Below are 25,770 nucleotides of genomic sequence, written 5' to 3' on the forward strand. Positions count from 1 at the left end.
GGAAAGAGAAAAGCAGAAAGTTAAGAACAGAGGGAAAGACAAAAAAGAGAGGGCTGATTTTGGCATTCAGTTTGATGTTCCAGTGCATGGCACCTGATATAAAGCCTCCGTATGCCTCAGCTGTGTTAGGAGAAAATGCATCCATCCAAGAACCCAGGTGCATGTATGCGATAAGTTAGGTTATGTGTTAAATAATAATGCGATGTTAAATAGTTACTGATAGATCATTTCAAATGTAGCGTTTCCTCGGTAGCTAACAGAGTTTACAGCATATTCCATATCACACTAATTTACTTAAAAGAGAAAAAAATATCAAGTTCATCACTTTAATAAGTGTTATTCCAGTTCATAACAAATGTCAGCTATACAGAAACTCAGTTGTCCATGCACACCATTACCTGTGCCGGGCAATGGGATTATGGCTACTGCCGTATGAACAATTTTAAAAGTTTAGTTTTCAAATTTTAATAGATGATTAGAATTATGCTCATAGACAACTGTATGCATTATTTGATCGAACAATTGATTCTTAATCTTCATGAAACTTATTTTTCATGTATGATTTCTTACATGCATCTATTATCCAGGAAAAATATTTTACTGATATATAAATTATTTAATAATGGCACTAAAAATCCAATACCTTTTTAAAGTATTTTTTTTTAAGTGTTTCATATCCATGAATGTACCTTATGAAAATGATTTTCATATAAAAGTGCCTGTATATTATATATTATCTAAAATGTATTTTTTCATTTTTATGTGCATTGTCACAAATATCAAGTATATAATATTAAAAAAAAGTAATAATTATATATTTTTAGAATCCCAGTGCATTGGTACTTGTTTGAAAAGCAAACAATTCTTCACTTAGCTAGTTCAACATAATTTGCTGGAAAAATACCCACGTTCCTTCTTAGCTTCCCCTCCCACCAATCATCTTTAGAGTCGGTTTTTGTTAATACTGTAATTTTGTCGCCAACTTGGAAAGACAGGTCACCTGGCTGCTGTCCCTCGAAAGGATAGACAGCAATTGCAATCAGGTATTCACTTCTTGAATTGCCTGGGGAAAAAAAAAGACAACAATTCTGTTATATAAAAGGTTCCTGCAACAAAACTGTCTTAGCTGCTTCTGCTGGAGAGAACTGTTTATATTATTCATTATATTTAAATGATATTATTATTAATTATATTAAAATGTATATTACATTATTTTATATTATTTTAGCCCTCTTCTATTATTAGTCACTACTCTTATACAGTGGCAGAGAATAGTTTGTCTATATCCATAGAATCGGCTTTGTTTTGTAATGTCAACAACAGTGAAATGACAAAGGTTGATAGAAAAAAAGGTCATAATCTAAAACTAGAGGGACAGAGGTTTAAATGTAATGTAAGGAAGTTCTACTTTACAGAGAAAGTAGTAGATAAATGGAGCAGCTTTCCATCAGAAGTGGTAGAGGCTAATACAGCGAGGGAATTTAAATATGTATGAGGTAGGCATTAAGCTATTAAGGTCTGGCAGATTAGATGAGCGAAGTGGTTCTTATCTGCTGTCAAATTCTATGTTTCTATGTACTGCTACATTTCAATTTGTTTAATTTATGGTCAAGAATGTTTTTCATCCTATTGGAAATTTGCAAAACAATACCAGATTTAACAGAAGAGTGTCATTTCACATACCAGTAAACCCAAACCCCAAGGATACGACACATTCTCTTTTTCAACGTTAACATTACAATATTTTTTTTTTCATCAGCTCTACACTGAATATGTAGGGGTCTCATGATCTCATCACGCCTCTACCAGTACTCAACCGAACTTAATAAAGCAAAATAAACAGCAAAAAATGATTATACAAGGAAATAATGTTGGAAACAATTTCAGACAAGCAGCCTGGACAGTACTAATTTTTGTCAGGAGTCAGATCATATTACATAAAAGATTTGCGGCCAAAAATGCATATTTTGATTGATGTGTATTCTTATGTTTACAGTCATAATTAGTTATCCAAATGCCAGCAGCCCAAGATAAGCTGGAATCAACGTATTGGATAAACATGTACTCTAAACGCCTGCTTTCCTAAACTAAGCAACTACTTTTACATAGTTCCAACATCAACAGTGACATAAAAATACATGGCGAACTACAGAAGCATATAGCATATTTTTCATTAGTCGGAGAGAAAGAGTGAACCAGTGTATGCGAGCACCAACAACAAAACTAAAAAAGTCTATTAAAAACAAACGTCTATTAATGTTTTTTTTAACGTCCTTCCAAAAAAAAGCGTAGAACAAAAACAAAAAAACACTTTGTTGCCTACAAGCCAAAAATAATTTTCAAAAATTAAAATAGTCTGTGTGTGTAAAGAGATTTTTTTTGTCCCTCTAAAGCATTAACCCCTAAAGGAGCAAGGCTGTTTTAAATAGGGCTGCAACTAACGATTATTTTAATAATCGATTAGTTGGCCGATTATTTTTTCGATTAATCGATTAATCGGATAAAAAAATGTAAATTTTTCATTTATTTAAAATAATTTACTAAACAAATGATGTTAAATACAAACAGCAGAATAAAAAAAACTTTGATAATACATTTCTTGTCTTTATTTCCCAACCAGCCCCCCAATATATGCACATTTGAGCCCAGGCTTGCTACGCTGCCTCCCAGACATGCCATGCTGCCCCCCACATATGCCACGCTGCCTACCACAGCACTCCACGCTGCCTCCCACATATACCACACCACGCTGCCTCCCACATATACCACACCACGCTGCCTCCCACATCTGCCACTCCACGCTGCCTCCCACATCTGCCACTCCACGCTGCCTCCCACATATGCCACACCACGCTGCCTCCCACATCTGCCACTCCACTCTACCCCCCACATGCCACTGTGCCTGATACGCCTTATATCCCCTGATACCCCACTCCATCCTCCCCAGACATGCCACCCTGCCCTCCCCACATATGCCACGCCATGCTGCCTCCCACATCTGCCACTCCACAATGCCTCCCACATATGCCACGCTGCCTCCCACATCTGCCACTCCACGCTGCCTCCCACATCTGCCACTCCACTCTACCCCCCACATGCCACTGTGCCTGATACGCCTTATATCTCCTGATACCCCACTCCATCTTCCCCAGACATGCCACCCTGCCTCCCAGACATGCCACTTCTCTACCCCCAGATATGCCACTCTACCCCCAGATATGCCTTATACACCCTGATACACCACTCCGTCCTCCCCAGACATGCCACACTGCCCTCCCCACATATGCCTTATATACTGTATATGCCTTATACCCCCAGATATGTCACTTCACTGCCCCCAGGATTTAGATTCCCCTAAATTAACCCTAAACTCCCTATTAACCATAACTGCCCCTAGATTAACCCTTAACACCCCCTTAACCACAGCATCCCCTAAATTAACCCTAAAGACCCCATCAACCACAGCATCCCCTAAATTAACCCTAAACACACCATTAACCACAACTGCCTCAAATTAACCCCAAACACCCCATTAACCATAGCTGCTCCTAAATTAACCCTAAACACCCTATTAACATAACTGCCCCTAAATTAACCCTAAACACCCAATTAACCATAACTGCCCCTAAATTAACCCTAAACACCCCACTAACCATAACTGCCCCTAAATTAACCCCCACCTCCCCTAACTTTCAGTAGCCCAAATATATATATATATTACATACATATATACATATATATATATATATATATACACACACACATTATATATATATATATATATATATATATATATATATATATATATATATATTTATATATATATATATAGACATATACTTACAGTTAGATGAGTGTCACAGCCATGTGGTTCTGGCCTGGAGAAGGAAGGGGCGGGGCCAGTTGTCACAGTGATTACAGGGAGGGGGAGTAAGTAGGAGCTGCTGCTGTGAGACAGTGAGTCAGACTAAACGGATTATATAATGAGGGGGATTTTTCAGAGCGTTTGCTCTGAAAAAACCCTAATTTTATAATCGATAATAATCGATTCAACTAATCGATAATGAAATTCGTTGCCAACGAATTTCATTATCGATTATTATCGATTTTATCGATTAGTTGCAGCCCTAGTTTTAAATAGCTTGAAGAATATTAAAGTACTTACAGTAAGCCTGGTATATCTGCATGTGACACTAAACTGTCCTTTAAGGGATACAGAATCAACTCAATTGCTTTTGGCAAAAAAAGGTACTCACATTAATTTGTAAAATGTATATATCGGCCAAATAAAACACGTCAATATGGGCTTGCCTAAAACATTTTGTAAAGCGCAAACTTTCCAATGCACCTTAAAAACTCTATAGGGAGAAATACAGACATGGACACAAGGTACGTCAACTTTTTACATTCTTGCCCTTTGCTACATTGATTTTCTCACTTGTATATTGACAGTTTGCAAAGCATTACCTATAGAATTAAATAATAATATAAACTCATTACAAAACAGCTTATGTACTTTTGCCATTGGGGTAATATTTGGAATAACTCAAGTGTGTTATTTTAATCTTCTTGCTGCTAATTATGTGGTCTTCACTTGCTTCATCTCTGTTAAAAGCACTTGATCACTTGATCATTATGCGGCTTTGCTGAATTCCACTGAAGTAAAAGGACCAATGGGGCTCTCACACACAATGCATCGCTAGGATTATACTTTTTGCACAGTCAGTGCATCGTTAGCACTAGATAATAATATATATATATATATATATATATATATATATATATATATATATATAGATATATATATATATAATTTTCTGCATACCATTGAATACCATCAAATAGCTGAGTTGATGACATTGGGAAATCTCACCAATAGCTAGACCGTGCTGGACAGAATTTAGGTAGGCAGGCTCCAAAACACAGGGTATCTCATTTTAAAGAAGAAGAAATGTTAGGAGAATGGACTAAGTCGGAAATTTGTAATTTGATGAGAGAGTGGTAGATTACAAGAAAATCCTTCCGGAAGTGATTGCTAGTGATTGATACAGTACAGGAATTGAAACATGCATGGGGTGGGTATAAGGCCATCATGAGTACTGGATAAGACCAAGGGCCAAATAAGGTTTGGGGTTATTTTGTAGGAGTTTGATGGCAGACTAGATAGACTTGTTCTTTTCTACTGCCAAATTCGATGTTTTTACACATTGTGAGAAGAAAAAAGTTAATGTGTCTCACAACAGTTATCTCTGCGTTGGCTGATATATGATTTGGCTGGTGTTTTCTTGGCTGAGATACTTCTAGTTATTCTTACTTTCATTGCTGAGTGGATTATGAGATCAAATACTTTGAAATTTCCCTTATCACATTTACTTTTTAAGCTCGCTCACAAGTGGGGCCCACATAAGCCTATTATTGTTGTGGGGAACTTTGTCTTAAAGTCCTATAAGGCTAGACGGCAAGCTCACAGGCAAGGTCTTCATCTCTTGTTGTATCTGTATGTGAAAAAGTATAGTTATGCATTTGTAAACAATCCATTAAATTCTACAGCACTGAGTAATATGTTAACTCTTAATAAAGGATAGTAATGATAATTATGCTTATGATGGTAACTGTATTAATATTATGTTTCAGTTAAAACAATTATAGTTGTTCTTAGAAAATCAGTCTCTTTGATAGGCTATTCCTTAAGAAACCATGAACATAATGGAAGCTTGATATAATATACACGTATACACTTAAATGTTTCAGATCACCAAATTAATTTTAATATCAGACAAAGATAACACCAAAACGCAAAATGCAGTTTTTCAATGATGATTTCATGTATAGGAGGAAAAAAGCTATCCAACCCTCCCTGGCCCTATATTAAAAAGTAATGTCCCCTTTAGTTACGAAATCAAACAAATTTAAGTGATAACTGGGTTTAATTTCCCTAGACTACTACCAGTCTTGTTGAATCTCAACATCAGATAGTAACGTGGGCTATTTGGTCTCAAAAAAAGCAGCACAACGCTATGACCGAAAGAAATTCAAGAACAGATGAGAAACAAAGTCGTTGACATCTTTAAAACTTGGAACAATGCTAAACCTTTCCAACATTGGCCGGCCTACCAAAATTCATCCAAAAGCACACTGAGGACTCATCCAGGAGGTCACAAAAGAACCCAGATAAACATGTAAAGAATTGCAGGCCTCACTTGCCTCAGTTAAGGTCAGTGTTCACAATCCTACAATAAGAGACTGTGCAAAAATGTGTCCATGGGAGTGTTGCAAGGTGAAAACCACTGCTGACCACAAAGGCTTATCACATTTGCCAAAAACATCTGGATGAAACCCAAGACTTTTGGGATAATATCCTGTGGACTGATGAGTCAAATGTATAATGTTTTGGAAGACATGGGTCCTGTTACATCTGGCATAAAGCTAACACAGCAAACACTGGTGGTGGCTTGATGGTCCTGGGCTTCTTTGCTGATTCAAGACTTAGGTGACTTGGAACCACAAATTCTGCTCTCTACCAGAAAGTTCTGAAGGAGAATGTCCTGCCATCAGTTTGTGACCTAAAGCTTAAGTGCAGTTGAGTTATGCAATAGGACAAGGATCTAGACACACAAATCCACCTCTGAATGGCTCAAAAGAAACAAAATTAAGGTTTTGGAGGGGCCTAGTCGCAGTCCTGACGTATCTGATTCAGATGCTGTGGTATGACCTTAAAAAGGGCAGTCCATGCTTGAAAACCCCCCAATGTGGCCAAATTGTCCTCCACAGCAATGTAAAGGACTAATTGCCAGTTATCGCAAACTTTTGTTTGCAGTTGTTGTCACCAAGGATGGCACAACAAGTAATTAGATTTATGAGGTCAATTACTTTTTCACATGGGTGATATAGGTTTTGATTAACTCTTTTCCTTCAATAAATGTATGATTGGATGGCCTGAAACATTTAAATATGACAAAGAAGCAAAGAAACCCGGGCTTAAGTGTTCATTTTTTTTTTTGCAGGGCTCTGTCAAGTGATTATTAACACAATTAATATGATAAAATAAAGCAGCCTTTTCTGTTAAAATAAGGTCAAAACCCACATTTTGCCAATAGTTTTACAAATATCGAGGAACGGCCAATTGACATTTTAAAAATTTGACTTTGTTAGTATAATAACAATGGAGTGAACTGTCACTTTTTTCATAAGCAAATCATTTTTGTGAAATTATTGATAAAGTGTAAAGTGCTCCCATGTGTTGTTATTTCATGTAAAAGCAATTACATTTTATACAGTCAAACAAATATAATTCCGGTAAAGGTTGAAAAGGTTAAAACATTAACTGCCATTTTTTCTATGCTTATATTTTCTCAAAAGTCCAGAGAGTGCCAGTTCTGTTTTGAGATACATACATATCCGTATATAGATATATTGAGAGAAACACACACACAAAAACACATAAACAGTCACATATACACACCCTTTCACAATAGAAAATGATAACCCTATCGGCTCACACAAGATGGTGCTAAAGTGCCACACTATTTGAATGCATCAATGGCCAGGTCGATAATATCTTTCGATATTGATCTTCGAAAGTTCAGCACCTGCACTCTGTTTTCATTGATGACAACTCTGAATTGTCTGTACTGTCATTTTTATTAATAATAAATGTTGGGAAAGCTTTTTTTATGAACACATCAGTTCTGCATTATCTGTATTATCCTCAGCGCAGAATATAATATTACAGCAAGGCTCGTCTTAATGCTGTGTATATTAAAGTATAATGCCAAAAAAAAAAGCTACAGATGCAACAATGTACTAGAAATAAATGGTAACTGCCTTTAGATGGGGCCCAAACTTCCCCTAGCAAAATGTTTAAATTGGACCTGTCACCAAATCTAAACTTTACCAGTGAACAAAGCATACGATGCTGCCCATGTTGTGTTAACATATTTACACATACAACCTAGCAATGTTAAATATAATACATAATGAAAGGTTTGCATTAACTGTCCGTCCTGCTGGGATATGGTATCTCAGCACGATATTCACGCTCCCTCCCCAATCCTGATTGGCTGCTCATTCAACAGATTTTTAAATCATTGTAATGTATTTTATAGCTGGCGTGACGGCATAAAAAAAGATAATTATGCCATGCATTCTATCCATTTTCAATCACTTTTTTACTAATTTATTTTTTAGATATGCTTTATACACATTCCAAACCTTCTTGAATTTGTTTGTTGTATCTGCCTGTATTTCTTCCGGTGGAAGTATATCCCAGATTTCTATTACCCTTTCTGTAAAGTAAAGTTTCTCACATTACCCTCTAATGTTAAGTCATGATGGAAATATTCACAGAATATGCAGTCTTCCAATAGCTGTTCTCATGTATTATCACAGTATTTTTAGATGTAAATCCCAATGCTATTGGCTTTTCAGCAGACTTAGACCTAGACGAGGGACTATGTTCTTATTTGACATTAAACAAATAAATACATCTAAAGCTGAGAAATCCTGGTGAATGAAATGCATTGGAATAGCATTAAAGTCTTGTCAAGGCTACAGTTTCTAGTTCCAAAATGTATCTGAACCTTGAAACCCCCAGTAAAAGAAGTTTCAGCAATTAAACAGGTTATAAAACAGTGAGCAGAAATTAAGAGACCCAGAGATCATAGGGAATGCTGGGTGGAAAGGAGATGTCCTCAAATAGACACAACACTTGGGATAGCACCACGGAGCAGAGGAGTGGAGATTATAGTTATCTGCGTACTGTCTCTCTGGGGTGCCTGGTGAAGCAACAGGATGCAATAAGTATTTCATGTGATAAAAAACATATTCCACTTTACATGCATCAGACTCAATGATAAGGCACGCAGCAGCTGCTGTTACACAGTCTTTTTCTTGAGTATTTACTACTGATGGAAGGATTCACATCCACACTGAAAACATTAACGCAGGCATTTGGCACATAAGCAACTTGCTGTATATGTTACATTTATATTGTGTATGACTTCTTAAACATAACAGAGTTTTAATCATTCCTATTTTATTTTTTGGTTAGTTTTAAATGATTCAATCTGGTTTATTAGTTTCCTTAATTTCTTGGCTTTAAAGTAATAAATCAACATCCCAAAGCAATGGAAACCTTCACGGATTGCTTTTAAACAAAAAACAACCACAACACGCAGATGAACAGTAACAAGAATGTTAAAAGTTGTCACCTGACAGCATGGCAGATCAACTCAATCGTCATTAATGATAGAAGAAATTTAGATGCTATGTATCAATTCTAAGTATATCTAGGAACTCTCTGGGTTCCGAGTCTATGGATCAGCTTCTGTTTTTATTCCGACAGGGGGAGGAGCTTGGCCATGCCCACTCCCGCCCACTTCCCTTCCACTCCACACCCATTATGGTTTTTTTTAGGCTAGCCCTGCCCTTACACAAAGACTCTCTTCCCCAAGTGGGAGAGCTCCAGGTAGCCTACCGTGGGACGTTCCCAAGCATTAAAAACTGCTGTGCCTTCAGTGATCAGGCATCCGAACCAATCTAGACAGATATTGGTGACATTACACATAACTTCAACAGGGTATTTATCATGGCTATTTCCAAGGGGCCAGGCAGCTCGAAAATAGTGCGGTCACCAAGACCATTTCAGCAATAGTAAAAGATTCTTCAACAGGGATTTTCCCCATAAATAAAACTTATTTTTATCCTCCAAAGTCAAAAGAAGTGGTTTTTAGATGTACTGCATTACAATGAGGTGCCTATGAAAAGCGTTCAATTGTTTTTTGTGAATGCAGATGTTTATACTGTGTAAAATAATTCCTGAACAGAAAAGTGACTCATTCCTCGGAAACTGGATTTTATTCTAAGTCTTTAATATAAAACAAAAGGAGAAGATGTCTTTATGGCTCAGAATGCGGAGAGCCATTATTTCCTCAAGTTGAACCGTTGTATTTAAAATATCAAACCATCCTTTTGTAGATTTCTATTTTAATGTAATCATTACCGGTAGTTATCTTTTACAATTATGAATAGAAACCAAGGGGGGAAAAAGGATCTCACAAGACACTGTATTCTCATTATTTTGAGAAATTTCTAAGATATATATTGTACATATGCATTAATAATAATCAAAAACATGACAATATCTTACAACAAGAAACTGAGAAAACAGAACAAAAATAACTAATGTCTGGATCCTTTTTTCATTCTGGATTCTAGATTACTCTTTTGTGCAGGGACCCTTAATGTGATACACTAAGGGCCCCTTTCTTCAGTTTGTGTCTTGGTATGCCCTATTAACTGTGTAAGGCTCAAGTTTCAGCACTATATACGGTGATATATATATGGTGATATATATACATTATACTACTACATTTTACTACTGATGTCCCCTTTACCTTTCCCCCTCTCTCCAGTCTCTTTGTTTAATGTTCATTAATATTAACAAAAACAATACCCATATTACCCAAATATGTATATTGAACAAGTCACAAGCACTGATAGGGCAGTAGGATAGTATCAATTTAAGAAAAGAATGTAAGTGTTGGTAACCCACTACATGATTATGGGACAGGCACTTGACTACTCCCTATGACCCTATGGAAGTTCTGGTACAGCTTTTCCAATGCAAGTCTTGAAATGTTATCAGGAATGAAGACATAAATGGAAATATAAGGCACTACATGTCTGTAAAAACACAAATTGGTTTCTTGAATTACAAGAAGATTGGTGTGCTCAGTAGAGCAAATATTACTTAACACATAAACAAGATGAATCTACGTCCTCTGATTTACAGAAACCATATATTGAACATTAACCTAATACATTTTCTTACATTTTTTTAAAAAAAAGATAAAATTCTGTTATACAATATTCTGGGAACATAGTAGTTTAGTTATACATATAAAAAGATCACTTCAGGTTATTTTGACTAGAATCATACAGACATACCCAGTGACATGATGAGGAATTACAATCTTATCTTGCTTGTAAACATTGTAATCATATCAGGTCCTCACACATTTTAAAAAAAATATATGATTGATGGACACCTTATTAAGCAGTAAAACAAGTTTTTAGTTCTCAGTGAACTAATTGTAGACAAAGTATTCATACTTCACATTAAACACATATGGATTGTGCTAGAATAAACTTGTATTGCTTAATTTTGCTGAAAGTATCTAGAAATGGGAACAATGCTAATTTCTTGATAGCAGCACAAATTTTAAGAAGTATAATATAAGCTAACCATGTTTGTTACTGGTTTTTAGTCCACTTTTGTATGCACGCTTAATATGCAGAAAACAGAACAAAATAATGACAAGTAAATTGTTTTTAAGTTGTACATCTGCTGTGTTATCATACTTTTTATTTTTTGTTTAACAAATTCTAAAGAAAGATGTCACACGGAAGTCTTCAGAGGATTTTTGTCCAAATACAAGTAGAGATTGTTTCCGCTACAACACCTGCTTGGAACGCAGGGGAGCTTACACTCAAGAGACAACTTGAACTCCAAGCTGGGAGAAAATCCAAATGAAAGGAGGGAGCAAAACACGGATTAATTGCATAATAATTTGGGTAGCAAAATGCTAAATAGTTAACAATGCATGGTTGTCATTGTTTAGTTAGTGGTCACAGTAATATTTCCATGATCCTTTACAAAGTAAATTGCAGGGAGGTATTATAGAAAGGATGTAACTGGACAGCCCTGCTATTCTTTTTAGATTAAGAAATTTAGATAAAGATCATACATCTAATTGGATAAACAAATTACCGTATTGGCTCGGATATAGGCCGCCCCCGTATATAGGCCGCACCCTAAATGTTTGGTGCTTTTTTAAAGAAAACTTTTTTTTCTTTAAAAAAGCTCCAAAAAAACATGCTGCCACTCTGTCCCCCCCCCCCGAGATATGCTGCCACTGCCCCCCCAAGATATGCTGCCACTGCTTTTGCTGCCACTGTCCCCCCCCCGAGATATGCTGCCACTCTGCCCCCCCCCCCCGACTTACCAGAGCAGACTCCCGGGTGTCTTGCGGGGTCGGCGGGGGACATCTACGCAATACGCGTATAAAACTTGTATAGTTGTATACGCGTATTGCGTAGATGTCCCCCGCCGGCCCCGCAAGACACCCGGGAGTCTGCTCTGGTAAGTCTTGGGGGCAGAGGTAAAACGCATCATGCGGACGGTCACCGGCAAGGGAGATTCCCGGCAAGGGAGATTGTTAAAGCACATCGTGCAGACGTGCCGGCAGCGGAGGCTGTTTACCCGCATCGCTGCAGCCGGTGACCGTCCGCACGATGCGCTTAGACAATCTCCCGTGCCGGCACACCCCCCCGTGGAAAGTGCCGGCAGGGGAGGCTGTCTGAGCGTATCAGAGAGTAGGATGCAGGTCCCCTGCACCGCTGCGGGGGATCTGTATCCTAACCTCGCTGCCTGCCCGGCGCCCGGGACTAGACCCCGAATATAGGCCGCACCCCCACTTTAAAGACTTAAAGTGGGGGAAAAAAGTGCGGCCTATATTCGAGCCAATACGGTATATAACATTGCAAGAGTTTGAGACTAGCACTCTTCTTCGGGTATATTATATTCCCTAAATTATTCCAACCATACAGTTGAAAAGAACACAAATGTTTGTATATACTATCATATTCTACTTTTGCTTTTGTATTAATGTTCATTAATAATATCCCTCCCCCCCACACTGTAAGCCATCTTCAGCTAACAACTGCATTTTAATTCAAAATGCTCTCAAACAAGTATAGTGGCATTAAAGGGGTTTCCCTCGCTAAAGATAAAGATAATCCAGAATAGCCTTTTAGAGTTGTATTTTGGTTCAGGAACAGGAAACAGACTGTCTATTCTATATATAAAACAAGGTTAATCCAGCTCAGTGCTAGATTTATTTTAACACAAATGTGACAATGTGTATAATAATGAAAAAAAGAGAGTTTCTATATATATGCTCAGGCTACTATTTTTACAAACACAATTTAAAGAGGTGATTTTCAGTACCATCATTAGGGACACTTTTGTAGATATAGTGGGGATACTGAATTTAGTATATATGTAAATTAACCTGTTCAACAGTACAGAAAGATAACCCTTTAACGAGTACCAGGTAGCCTGCCCTGGGCAAACATAAAACTGCATACAGCGTATACCATAGTTATAATGTCAAGAATATACTAGACATATAACATAAACATTCTAATTAACCACTGAAACCCGAACAAATTAACAAAGGCTGTATCTGAGGGGCAACCCTATGGGGACTAAAAAATGCAGACTGAGATAGAGCCAGAAAAAAAAGTTAACAAAAATAAAACTTCACTTTTATTAATTTACTGATAAAACTGAATAATATATGAGGGAAAAGGGCAAACAAGAAAAAAAATCAAGTTAAACAAAAGTAATAAGTGTTCAAGCTAAGGATCAGAATATGAGGTTTACCAAAGTCTCCTGAGCTACGTTGAAGGCTTCACATTTCACTTGGCAGAAGGTGATTCCTCCATACCCTGCAGGAAAGTTAATAGGTAGCTTGAGGGCTTGTTGGTCTTTTTCACACCCTCTTCATGCGCTTCCCTGGGGAAATTAATTGGCCCATGCTAATGGACAGATCCTGGACTCATAGTGAATATAAAACTGTAGCAAGGAAAGAGAGCACTAGAAAAAGCGTCCAAAAACGTATGAGTCTTCAACAGACAACCCAGTGAGTCCAAAAGGAACAGGAGGATGGACAAGGGAAACCACTAAGTTACTCACAGATTCTCACTGTTTACATAGGTGATGCACATATAACATTGTTTCCTTTTTACCACCCACAATGTGGAAAAAAGATCTTTAAGGTTCAGAATGCAGTGCCAGCAATTAACGTTTTTAATTGCTCCACCCAAGAAATGTACACCGCTGTGCCTTTCCTGTGGATTATGTCCTGCACTAGTGTAGCAGCAAATGGTTCTCTCTTTGGAAATTAAATGTTTCTGGTAGTTTATTTTGATCTTGTTACATTAATGTGTCAATTTCATCCTCCGTCTCTATATCCATTGTTCCCCAAAATCAAATTCCTCATTCTCAGCTGAGTCAGTTGGAAAATATTGACACATTAGACATCTGTAAAGGATCACAATCGGCCCACGTTATTGAAACATTAGTTGCTGATATATTAGCTAGTCATCTAGCCCACTAATCTATAGAGAATTGTACATTGCATAGTGGCTTATGCAAAATCACACAACTTGTTATGCACTGTGAAATGCACCATCTGAAATATGCATAGAAATTAGAATGTACTTGTTATATAAAATCCCATACACTAAGCTCAATTGGTTCCAGGGGAAAGAACATCTATATATGTCTGATGCTCAAGGGGTACATTAACAAGTAGGTAACAGTACAGGTGGAAGGGAAGTTTCTGAACACAATATGGCTTGTGGCAGAAACAAAGGTATCATAAATATAATTGAACAACTTTCTAATATTACCAAAAATAGTGGGACAGACATACATTTTAATGTTTGTCCTTAAAGGAAAAGTTTCACATTCCCCTATAGATAAACAAGTCAAGTTTTATACGAGGTAGCTTTTTCTTTGGATAGCATTGTAAATATTTTACTTATGTAGTCTCCAGAAGAAACAGTAATTAATAGAAGTATTGTGCAGAACTCTTCACTGTTGATTGTTCATGCATCACCTTTCTCTGATTATTACAGTTAATACTAATTTGTATCATTTGGTTCATTCCTGGACCCAGCCATTATAAAAGAATAAGAAGCCAGTAAAGAGCACTGCATGTAACAGTGCTAGTATGGAAAGACAAAAAAGAAGAACCCTGAATTCAAAACATGTCTCTAAGTGCTTTGTGCTACCTTTCAGTGGACCAGCATTCATAGGGTAAGAGGGACCTCTATCATCTTGAAAGCTCACGTTGCTGTACATCTTACACTATGAACGTTGGTCCAAATAAAAAGTATCACACATTTTTTGTGCTGTCTTCTCGGGAACCAATACAGCAACGGCCAGTTTTATGAAGCCAAAACCTGTAAAGATTCTAATCTAGGATTTATATTTTTCAGCATAAATATGCAAATATGGTGATTCTTCGTCCACTGTTGCAGGGGCTCTCATGTTTGCACATGCCCGAAACATGAATGTGTTCTAGAACTGTGAATGAAATAAACTTATTTTCTGCCAGCTGTGGATGATGCTTCTAATGAAGGAACATTTGTTATAAATGCATATTAAGGTTAAGGGTGTTGACACTGGAAAGCTTGTTTGACACTTTATTTTGTGTGACTGCAAATACTAACTTCTAGAAGGAACATGTAAAATTGTTATCAAAGTATGTCTTATTGAAAAATATCTCTAGAGTGTGTTTGCCTCGCTCTGCTCACTCAGAACTGGAAAAGCTTGAACACATATTAGATGTACAGGATAATCGCACTACAGGAATCCCTCATAAGCACCAAACCGGAAAATTATTGGTGTAGATTAACTGTCTATGATGTAACAGAAATACAGGAAAGACTGAAACGGATTATCATATTTGGTACATGTATATAAAATAAAATAAAAAAAAACAAACAGAAGCTTAGGTATAGAAACATCAGTCCGGAATTAAATCGTAAAAATATTTTAAGGGGATTCCTCTTAATGTCGACTAAATGTGTTGCTGGAGATTATAATGTCTGTACTTACATTATCTTTCTGTTTAGGATATCCCTTCAATAAAAAGCAGACATCAGCCTGAGAGGTGTGCTGCATGTGCAGTTTTTTAACAGCATCAAAATACAACACATCAAAATTATAGCAAAATTAACATGTATTTAAAGCAATAAAACCCTATAAGAACTATGGCAATAGCTGACAGTGTAAAATGGGGGTACATTTCTTAAATGTGAACTATACTTTTCTTGGTATACCTTTCCCTGCATGCCACCAGCCCTGACACTCTGGATGTATGACCTAGCTTGTTCCTGACCTTCCGAATTGTGCCTGCTCTAATCTCCCTGTATCTGAGGGCAAAAGCAAAGAAACAGGTCAACCAGCAATTGCCCCCCAGCCCACCCTGAATCTAAATTAAACAGCTGCGCAGCCGCCCACTGGAGGTGCACCAGGGCCATCCTTAATGTGGGGTGTCGATGTGGCAGAGCCTGTCCTGGTGTGTGTGTCTGGGTGTCGGTATGGTAGAGCCTGTCCTGGTGTGTGTGTTTGGGTGTCGGTGTGGCAGAGCCTGTCCTGGTGTGTGTGTTTGGTGTGTCGGTGTTGCAGAACCTGTCTTGTGTGTGTGTCTGGTGTGTCGGTGTTGCAGAGACCGTCCTGGTGTGTATTAGTTAATCTGTTTCCTGGCACTTTACTTACTGTAGAAATAAATAGAACTATGTAATTTTTATTTATCCAGAAATAAAACGCCCTCCTGAATTTGTAGTCACTTTAGAGGTCAAAACTTTCTAGGCCCAGAAATCAGTGAGAGGAAAAGTAAAGGTTTTGTGTTATTTACTCTATTTCTGTCTGCATACTTTATTAAAAAGGATTAGTGGTACTAAATTGTGGTTTCAGGCGTCTCGTGCATGATGATTTTATTTTTATTTTTTAAGTGTACTAATGTACTTCCTATCACATCACATTACATCAATATGCGTTAGAAAATTAGGAAAAGATGGGCATGGATGGCGGGCTGATTCCGTGGCGCAACCAGCCAGTTGATTAGACTTGCCCCCCAGGCTTAGGCTGCCAGCCCTCCCCTGTCAACAAGCAGTCAGTCCAAATCAAACAAGGGATAATCTAGGAATGCAAACAATGCCAGGGGCCAGTCAGAGCCATAGATCAATAAGGTCCATGCAAACAATCCAGGGGAATAATTTGAGAGCAAGGAGCAAAAGAAAGGCAGGTCAAACCAGCAGCAGCACAGGACACCTGAGTACTTTTTTGGTCTGTTGATGAGGTTTATATACTTGTGCCTGACACGCATTTATTTTCCTAATTGGTCACAGATAGGATGCAGTCACGCCAGGGTGATCAGTGTCAAGAGAGGACATATTTCAGCAACCACACCACCTCCTGGTGGAGACATGGGTAGGTGTGGTGTTCTTGTAAGTACAAGGTTACTGGATCAAAACCCGTCCCTGACATAGGGCTTATTGACTATTTTGCTCACATCATTTGATATTTTTTACTGCTTCTTAACAGTGATGTCCATGTTTAATTTTATTGTCTCAAATAAGTCTCTAAACCCAATCAAATGCCATGAAATAATGTATTACCTTCATTTCTGTATGCAGCCGGATGTGGACGTGGCCTGATTTGTTTTGAAGAATTTTGCACGCCCTTATGCATAAAAAAACATAACATTAACTTACAGATACACACACTTACTTACAAGATAGATATTTACAAGACAGGCAGACATTTGTAATTATTTTGTGTTATGTTGGGAGACTGGGGACAATATTAATTCTTGGCAGAAGAAGCACCAAAGTCTTTACATTGATTTCAATGGAAGCACTTTCCTGCCACTGATTGGCTGCTTATATTGTCAACCACTGACAGGGATACTGCCATTGATTTTATTGGAAGTACTCTACTGCCACTGATTGACAGCTTAAGCAGCCAATCAGCGGCAAGAAGTTTCAGGTCATGGAGCAAGAAAGATAATTTTGTAACATGATTGCAAAATCTGTGTTTTATTTGTTTCCCCCCCCCATTTTCAAAGACAATATATTAAGTACTCACATAGTGTTAGGGTTACTCACAGAGTACTTTAATATGCATTCTTCTTTGGTAGGGGTGTTAGATAGAAAGTGATCTTAATCAGCAAATTATTTCCAATTTTTTTTTGTAAAAAAAAGGAAAAAAATCAGAGCCTGCAGTACAATATTTATTCTAGCTGTTTGTTCTGGAGCTGCTCATGATACTAGGCGTCATCGAGATTTTTCCCATACGGACATCAAAGAAACTTTTCATTATCAAAGCTGTCCCCTCATAATCTTTAGATATAAGGTCAATAAATTCACTGTTTTGTAAGTGGGTGGCAGTATGTTCAAAACCATGTTAAAGTAGAAAATAAATTAATGAAATACACAACATAAAAACCACAGTCAAACATAAGTAAAATGTAATCTATATGTATTCAAGAAAGAAAAAATAAATCACATTAACTCAAACATGAATGCAGATATGCTTAAGAATTAGAATAGATGTGAATAGTTTTCTCATATGTTCAACAATATGCCTATTAATACATGAATAAATAATGTGTCTATCAACATCATTTAACTACTAATACTTTTTACTACTAATGCTTTTCACAGTCCTTTTACATGAATATCCTTTAATGGAGGGAATATATTTTAATACTACAAAAAGAAACTGATGTGCTTAATGGGAACACATCTTTGGGGTTATGTCGCTATCTATTAACACATTGGGGGAAGCAATTCTTTGCATCCCTAACTGCAGCAGTTTCTTCCTAGCCTTAAAAGTGTGGTGTTCAATGACAGCTCAAATAACACAAAAGTATATTATTCTAATGTGATATACGAGTATGTATGAGTGAGTTCTGTGGTTGAATATAATTTTTTTAGATGCCTAAATTAGTGTCAAAAATGTCATCGAACTATGTCATATTTTGCCCCATCTTTTCTTAGATAGCATTTCCTGCTGTTAGCTAAAAATCTTCGGTGACACAAAAAGGACAAATTCACTAAGTGCCAAGATAGACCAAAAAATACAACTGAGCTAAAAATGTAATCTTTAGGCATTCAATACAATTTTTAAAGGGTCCTGACAATTACCACCCAAGAAATGTCTGATTGAAGCGCATGGGAAGTTTCTCTCTCCTCTGCGGCGAGTCTCCCTGTTCGGTCTCGGTGCCGGCTTGTAATGCTGAGCGCCGGAAGATAACGTAATTTCCAGCGCTCAGCATTACAAGCCGGCACCGAGACCGAACAGGGAGACTCGCCGCAGGAGTGCTGAAAGGTAAGTACAAGGGTAGATAATAGGGAGGGAGGGAGAGGAAGGGTAGATAATGGGGGGGGCGGCAGGGACGGTGGGAGAGGAAGGGTAGATAATGGGGGGGGCATTTTAAACTTCGCCCCAGGCGGCATTTTGTCTTGGGCCGGCCCTGTGCCTGAATCATGAAAAAAATCAGTTTGGGGATATAGTATAGTATATGTTACAGTTGAACTGCTATAGGTTAGCAGTTTCATGTTAGGTAAGCTCCAGAGTTCAGTTTCCATTGACTGATCAACTTGGGAAGGCACAAGATTGCTGCAGGTAATTTACTTGAGCAGTTTATTCCTTAGAGACACATTTGCATTGTTTTCTTTACTTGTCCTTAACTTCATAAAACATACCTTCCTTTGCTCTCTGGCAACTTTTCTCATGTTAATCTTCTGTCCCTCATTCTCATATTGTTCTGTGAAAGAACCAAGGATTTCATAAAGCTCATCCGCTTGGGTAGGAGGGAAAACGTCACCAAACAAAATGTCATATGCGCGAATGTCCTCTTGACAATAAAACCTACGAGAACATACATACCAACTTACTTATTAAAATAAACATTATTACATTACTACATATTATTACATGGGATGGGATTTGGTCTAGAATCTACCGAGTCCCAGTTATGCAGGGTGGTGATTTGGCAGACTTTGGACAAGTGAGGAATTTATAGCTCCACTGAGAGGGGTTCTGGAAACCTTTGAAATACAACTTTAACCGTTGGCGGCGAAGAGGGTTAACATTCTCACACTCATGTGCAGAGAGTGTCTCTCTTGTTTTCTCTTATTTCTCTATTCGTTCACCTCACTTTTCTGTAATATCTGTTTCCCCTTCTCTCTCTCCTGTCCTTTCTCTTCTTTCGTCTTCTTCTCTTCTTTCTTTCTTGTCTCTCCTCTATTTTCGCTGTCACAGGTAAAGCCACACCCATGACCACACCTCTGGTCCTGAACCAGCCACACCCCCAAACACAAGCAGGAAACAGCTTACAAAAGGCAGCGTCACCACCTACAGTGCGTATGTAGGAAGGCCATTAAGGAAAGCCTTCAGTGGAGACGGATAGCATGTGGCGAAATTCATTGAAATCCATGCGAGATAGACTCCAGCATATGTGTTTATATCAAATATTAAAAGTGAGGTGGGCTTCTCACAGTACAAAGAACAAGTTTTTTTTTTTGTTTTTTTTTTTTTATTATCTTCGATATCCATAAAATCTATGAATACTCTGGATACAGTATATTATATAATGTCCCTTTGGTGCAAAGAACAACAATGTTTATACATTGTATGTATATTTTTTTCAGAAATACATAGCTTTCTTCATAAGAATTAAACACATTGTGAAATCGCAGCTAAGACAATTTGGCAATAAAATATTTTATTTTATCCTTTAATTGGCATACCATGTCATACTTCTGAACTCAACCTAAACCATTGTTCTCATGTTTCATTTAGCAAGGTGCCAAATTTGAAACGAGCTAAAACTTGGTGGAGCTCAGCTGTATTATTACTCAGAAGCACCTCTGACATTCCTTACATGCTCCTGTTGTGATGTCTCTTCAAGCTTAGTTGGACGTCATTTTCACCAAAATCTATATTTTGTAACTGAGCTTACTAAATAAACCCACCTTATGTATGTACACACTTTACGCAGCCATCTTAACTTCCTGTTCTTAGTATCTGCAAAATAATTCCTCCCCATTCATTAATTTCTCCATAATTGTTAGGTTGCTGATTGTTGTTTATTGGCCTGGAAGGCTGTATAAGAGTTGGGTGATGACAAGTAAAGATATTATCAGGGTAAAGAAACTGGTTAGATGTATCCTGAATGAAAAAAACTAAACAAGCTCTTAAAATTTAAATGAATTTAGATATGATAAAAGTTGCAATAGTTATCTTTAACTTACTTCCGATTAGTTTCTTTTCGTTCAATTAGACATGATCCTTCCAAAGATATTCCTGCAAACAGTCCACGAGACTTACAATAAGTGTATACTGCAGCCGAACTTCGGATTGCAACATCACCTTCCAAATTCCTATTCAGAAAAGCAAAACAGAAAAAAATATAGGAAATAGTAAAGCAAAAAAAAAGTGTACTTGGAGCCGGTAAAATACACCTAAAAACATACTTATACAGGCATTTACTCCGAACAGTGGTTTCAAGAAGACATAAAAATATGACCATTAAGTAATGTGTGCAGAAAAAAAAGTATATTATGATGTTACATCAAAAAGCCCTATTAACTGAAAAAGTTAATCTTTACAACCCAAGCACAGAGAGGTAGAGGTTAAAAATACAATATTAGTGCTCCATTTTTATCATACATTGAAAATATAGGTTGATTTAATCAGTCTTAAAATGTGTTAATATTTTCCTGTAAGCTCACATTACACTCAGGTATAACGGGTATAGGAATGCACACTTGATTTATTTGTAATCCAGCTTCTTCAATACCTTCCTGACTGCTCTGTCCAAAAAAAAAATAAAAATAAAAATCACCAGTTATGAGCTACTAAACTCTGTAAACTCAGGTAAGAGGTCTACAGAGATGGTCACTGCTTCCAAACATTCAGTCAGCCCTTCTCAAATAGTAATACTTTCCTGATAATCATCCACTTAAAGGTGACCTGCCACATTCCAACGTATCCCCAAAGCTATGCTTTATAGCTAATCGATCTGTTATTTTCTCCTGTGCTGTAAGGAACAGGTCCCATAATGTGGCTCTATCACAAATTAAACTGGTGCTTGCTTTGCCCTAATTTATTTTTGATAACCTACTGTAACGTTACATAAGAACTGCACCTTTGTAAACTCCTGTATCTTGAAGCTCATGTCTGGTCTGTTAAAACAATGCAGATACTGAGATTGTAAGCTCCTTTAGGCATGAACCTCCTTTCCTAATGTAACCCACATCTGTGTGAACACTACAGTAAATGAGGATAGTAGTAACCTTAATTCTCTATCTAAAATGGGATCAAGGAGTGATGGGTCGTAATTAACATGTTGCATATGGGTATAAAAATTGGCTTTGCGCATAAACTGGAACAGAATCTTTAAGTGGATGATTATCCGCCACGTTATTACTTCTATTTTATAAGGTCCTACTGTTGCAATGAACAGGCAAGTCATTTGTAAACCCGGATAAAACATCTCCATAGAAAGCAGAAATAATATGTAGACCCATCTGAACTTTCTTCAGAACGTCCATATCATTCTGGAGATTGGGTCTTGAGAGCTGTACATAATACTCTAGGTCCGACCAGAGATCTATGAAGTGGAATAACCAACTAATGCCTCTACCTATAGAAGCAGCACCCTGCTTGTTTTTCCAAAGCTTTGTTGCATTGCCTGCTTACCTTTAAGTCATCAGAACTAATTATTCCCAAGCCCGTTTCTACTGTTACTAACAAAACAGTGCCCCAATGCTATGTTTTGCCTTTGTATTTTTAGATCCCCAAATGCATTATTTTTTCAACATTAAACTGTACCAGACACACTAATTTATTTCCATTTGGCTTATTCCACCAGGAATCCCTACCCTGCTGTTGACCTTTGTAAAAGACATACCTCACCTTTGAGACCTTTTCTAATATCTCTCATAAAAAAGTATAGGTCCCAGTACTGACCTCTGAGGCACCCCACTAGTAACAAGTCAGTCCTTTTGAATATACATCATTAACTCAACCATTGCCTTATCCATTCAATATCGGATAGTTTTATATGAGGGGTAGTGTCAAATGCCTTACTGAAACCTGGATAGTCTATATCTGCATTTCCTACCTGGTCTATTTTGTTTCTTAGTCAAAAAAGAAATTAAGTTAGTTTGATAAGATCCTGATCTAGCAAAACATTTAACAATTATTCCGCATGGTTTCCATTATTTTCCAAAACTACTGACGTAAGACTGGTTTGCAGTTGGCAATCTTCCCTGCTACGTTTTTTTTTTAAAGTAGTGTTATAAATGCCAACTTCCAGTCTTCTGGAAATACTCAAGTCACTGGTTGAATAAGTCTGCCAATGACTTGCCAGAACTCTTAAGCTCCTTTAATAACATTGGGTGTATCCAATTGGGTCCCATTGATTTATCTGTATTTACTTTGGAGAGTTCAAGTAGACTGTCTCCCTCTGTAAACACACGTTTTACATGTCTTACTATTTTTTCTTCCTGCATCTACCTCTGTGAAATTATTTCAGCAGTCATCTAGATCTTTATCCTCATTTAGATAACTCCCTTAACTTATCTTAATTAGGTGGCCAAGACATGTTTCTTTGAACCGCTGGACCAAAACACTTTACATTTTCCCCTATTCTAGAACTCTATAGTGGGCAGCCACACAATCTTGGACCCTAGGTCACATGGTCTGTGGCCTCTAGGTTTTTACCACAGTAGCTTCACACCACGACCCTTGTCTTAAATTGTTCAACAGAAGTCTCTAGCTCTGCAATTGCATTCCCTATCTTCAATGTAACCCCTAATGACAAGACTACTTCACTGTTTTAGCACCCAGACACATTATATATTAGGGTTTTTTTTCCTTCAGGACAAGCAGGGCTTTTTTATAGATACTATTATTTTTTATCATATTATCCAATTAACTATAAAAAAAATATTTAAAACATGGTGCTTTTTTAAATTACTTTTTCTAACTTATATTTGAAAAGATATTACTCATCTGCAAAATCTATGGAAAAGCCTGTTAAATAGATTCTAATATTTAGAAATATTTAGAAAGTTTGTATGTTTTTTGTTTCAAATCTGGTCATCCTGGGCCCATGTCCTATTTGGGACATCTTTGAAGTCCGTCAAATAAATTTACCCCACCAAACTGTATATATTTGCACACACTTATTCTACCACCAGCCTTTGTCATTGTTGTGGTGTGAATTTACAGCTGCTAGTATGTGTCGCTTCAAAACAACACCTCAATATGTGTTCAGCAACATCTTGTAATTAAAGTGAGACTGCTTGTTTCGGGGCTAAAAGGCCACATACCAGAGGTGTGCATTTTTTTCTTTTGGAATCTTGACATCTGGTCAGCCTCTTCCATATCCAATTTGGGACATCTCTGACCATATATTTTTGAAAACTAGACACTCATTGATATTGCAAATGCTAGCATTTTAACGCTTTTCCATACTGCTATTTTTGGGAAGATACAGTACCAGTTTCAGGACTTGCTCAATAATTTTATTTATTTTACATACTTTGGACTTTTTTTACCATTTTGTTGGAACTGATGGTGACATCACTAGAAAATTATTTTTAAATGTTACTACAGTTGTATATTTTATTACACTTAGGAAGCGATGCTTTAAATCCAGAGAACCTTTGTAGGTGGTGACTTAATAGTGCCCATCATTTGTCATCAAATTTGTCATCATTTGTCATCAAAGTAAAAAAAGTTCAAAAGTCTTTAATATGTGAACGTCGTCCGCTAAACACTTCAATGCCACCTCACTCAAGCCATACAAAAACTTAGGCCTTGATCCTTCTACAGATTTGCTGAAGACAAGTCACTTGGTTGCACAGTGCGCCCCCTATCTTGCAACACTTTCTATTTTCAATCAACTACTGGTTTTTAACCGTTGCTAAGAACACATCCAAATTTTGCACACATTACCATTGCAAAATGCCAAAATTGCCAGATGCAAGATAATTGCACTATCCGCATGTACACAAAAATATACACATGACTATACCATCATATAACTCTATGTGCCACAAAGTAAGTTGAGGGTCAAAAAATTCAACCCACAACCACAAAACTCAACCAATCTCTACAGCTCTCTGGTGTGCACTAGTACCCAAAATGGCGGCACCCTGTGGAAAAAAAGTTCTTCTCTGAAAGTGATCATGCCAATGACTCGAAACTTGGTGTCACATTGTCTTGTTAGGCCAACTAAAGTTTGTTCAATACAAGTTGATCTGATTTTTCGTTTGGCTGCCATATTGGATTCATTAAAACCACCATACTATATTTTTCAGCATTCTCTATATGCACCAAAACTCTTCAAATCTGTACTAGTGCTACAACTCTGCATTAGGCCCCTACTTCTGTAGTCTCAAGCTTCATGACCTCACCTAAACTTTTTCACTGCCACAACAAAACTCTAGATATTCAGTAGGGCTCTGTGTGTCTCCAATATCTGCAGCTTGGCCACCTGCATTGTTGCTCGCAGCCCAGGGTCCTTGCGTTAATATGAACAATGTTTTTTCACTGAATTATACAGACATTATGTATATATGTATAGACATTATGCAGGGCCAACCCTGGCACGTTCTTCATACTACAAACTAGACTTGGGCGCCGGCCAACTCTTCGTGTTCGTCTTCGTGGGGGGAAAAAATTGTTGTGTTCCACGAACATTCGCCCGTTCCTGTGGCAGGGGCCTCCTCTGCCATCAACCAATGAAGTGCACCTGTACTTCATTGGTTGATGGCAGACGAGCCCCCTGCTGGCGACCAATAAAGTCGCTCGTACAGACTTTTAAAATCCTGGTGCCGCAACTTGCCCCGGAGAGACTACTGGTCTCCCTGCTCCAAGAGTTAAAGGTCCGTACGAACGACCAATAGAGTTGCTTGTACGGATCTTTAACTCTTGGAGCAAGGAGACCATGGTCTCCCCAGGCCAAGTTCCCTATCAGGAGTTAAAGGGCCGTGCGAGTGAGTCTATTGGTCGCCTGCAGGGACCTCCTCTTGCATCAACCAATTGGTTGATGCCAAAGGAGGCCCCTGCAGGCAATCAATAGAGTCATTTGCACAGCCCTTTAGCTCCTG

General features: G+C 37.6%; 1 protein-coding gene across 1 annotated transcript in view; it reads right to left on the reverse strand.

Annotated features, from left to right (window-relative positions):
* Positions 1–312: 312 nt before the first annotated feature.
* The window catches only part of SH3YL1 (SH3 and SYLF domain containing 1), a 51,520-nt gene continuing 26,062 nt past the window's right edge, over positions 313–25,770 (reverse strand). The window contains exons 6-9 of the mRNA XM_053461020.1: positions 20,899–21,027; positions 19,348–19,513; positions 17,257–17,320; positions 313–1,063 (exon numbers count right to left, since the gene is read on the reverse strand). Of these exons, the coding sequence (XP_053316995.1) occupies positions 867–1,063; positions 17,257–17,320; positions 19,348–19,513; positions 20,899–21,027 (556 nt within the window). The 3' untranslated portion in view covers positions 313–866. The remainder of the gene's footprint in view (positions 1,064–17,256; positions 17,321–19,347; positions 19,514–20,898; positions 21,028–25,770) is intronic.

The sequence above is a fragment of the Spea bombifrons genome, chromosome 3 (assembly GCF_027358695.1).
Source record: "Spea bombifrons isolate aSpeBom1 chromosome 3, aSpeBom1.2.pri, whole genome shotgun sequence".
Taxonomy (NCBI): domain Eukaryota; kingdom Metazoa; phylum Chordata; class Amphibia; order Anura; family Pelobatidae; genus Spea; species Spea bombifrons.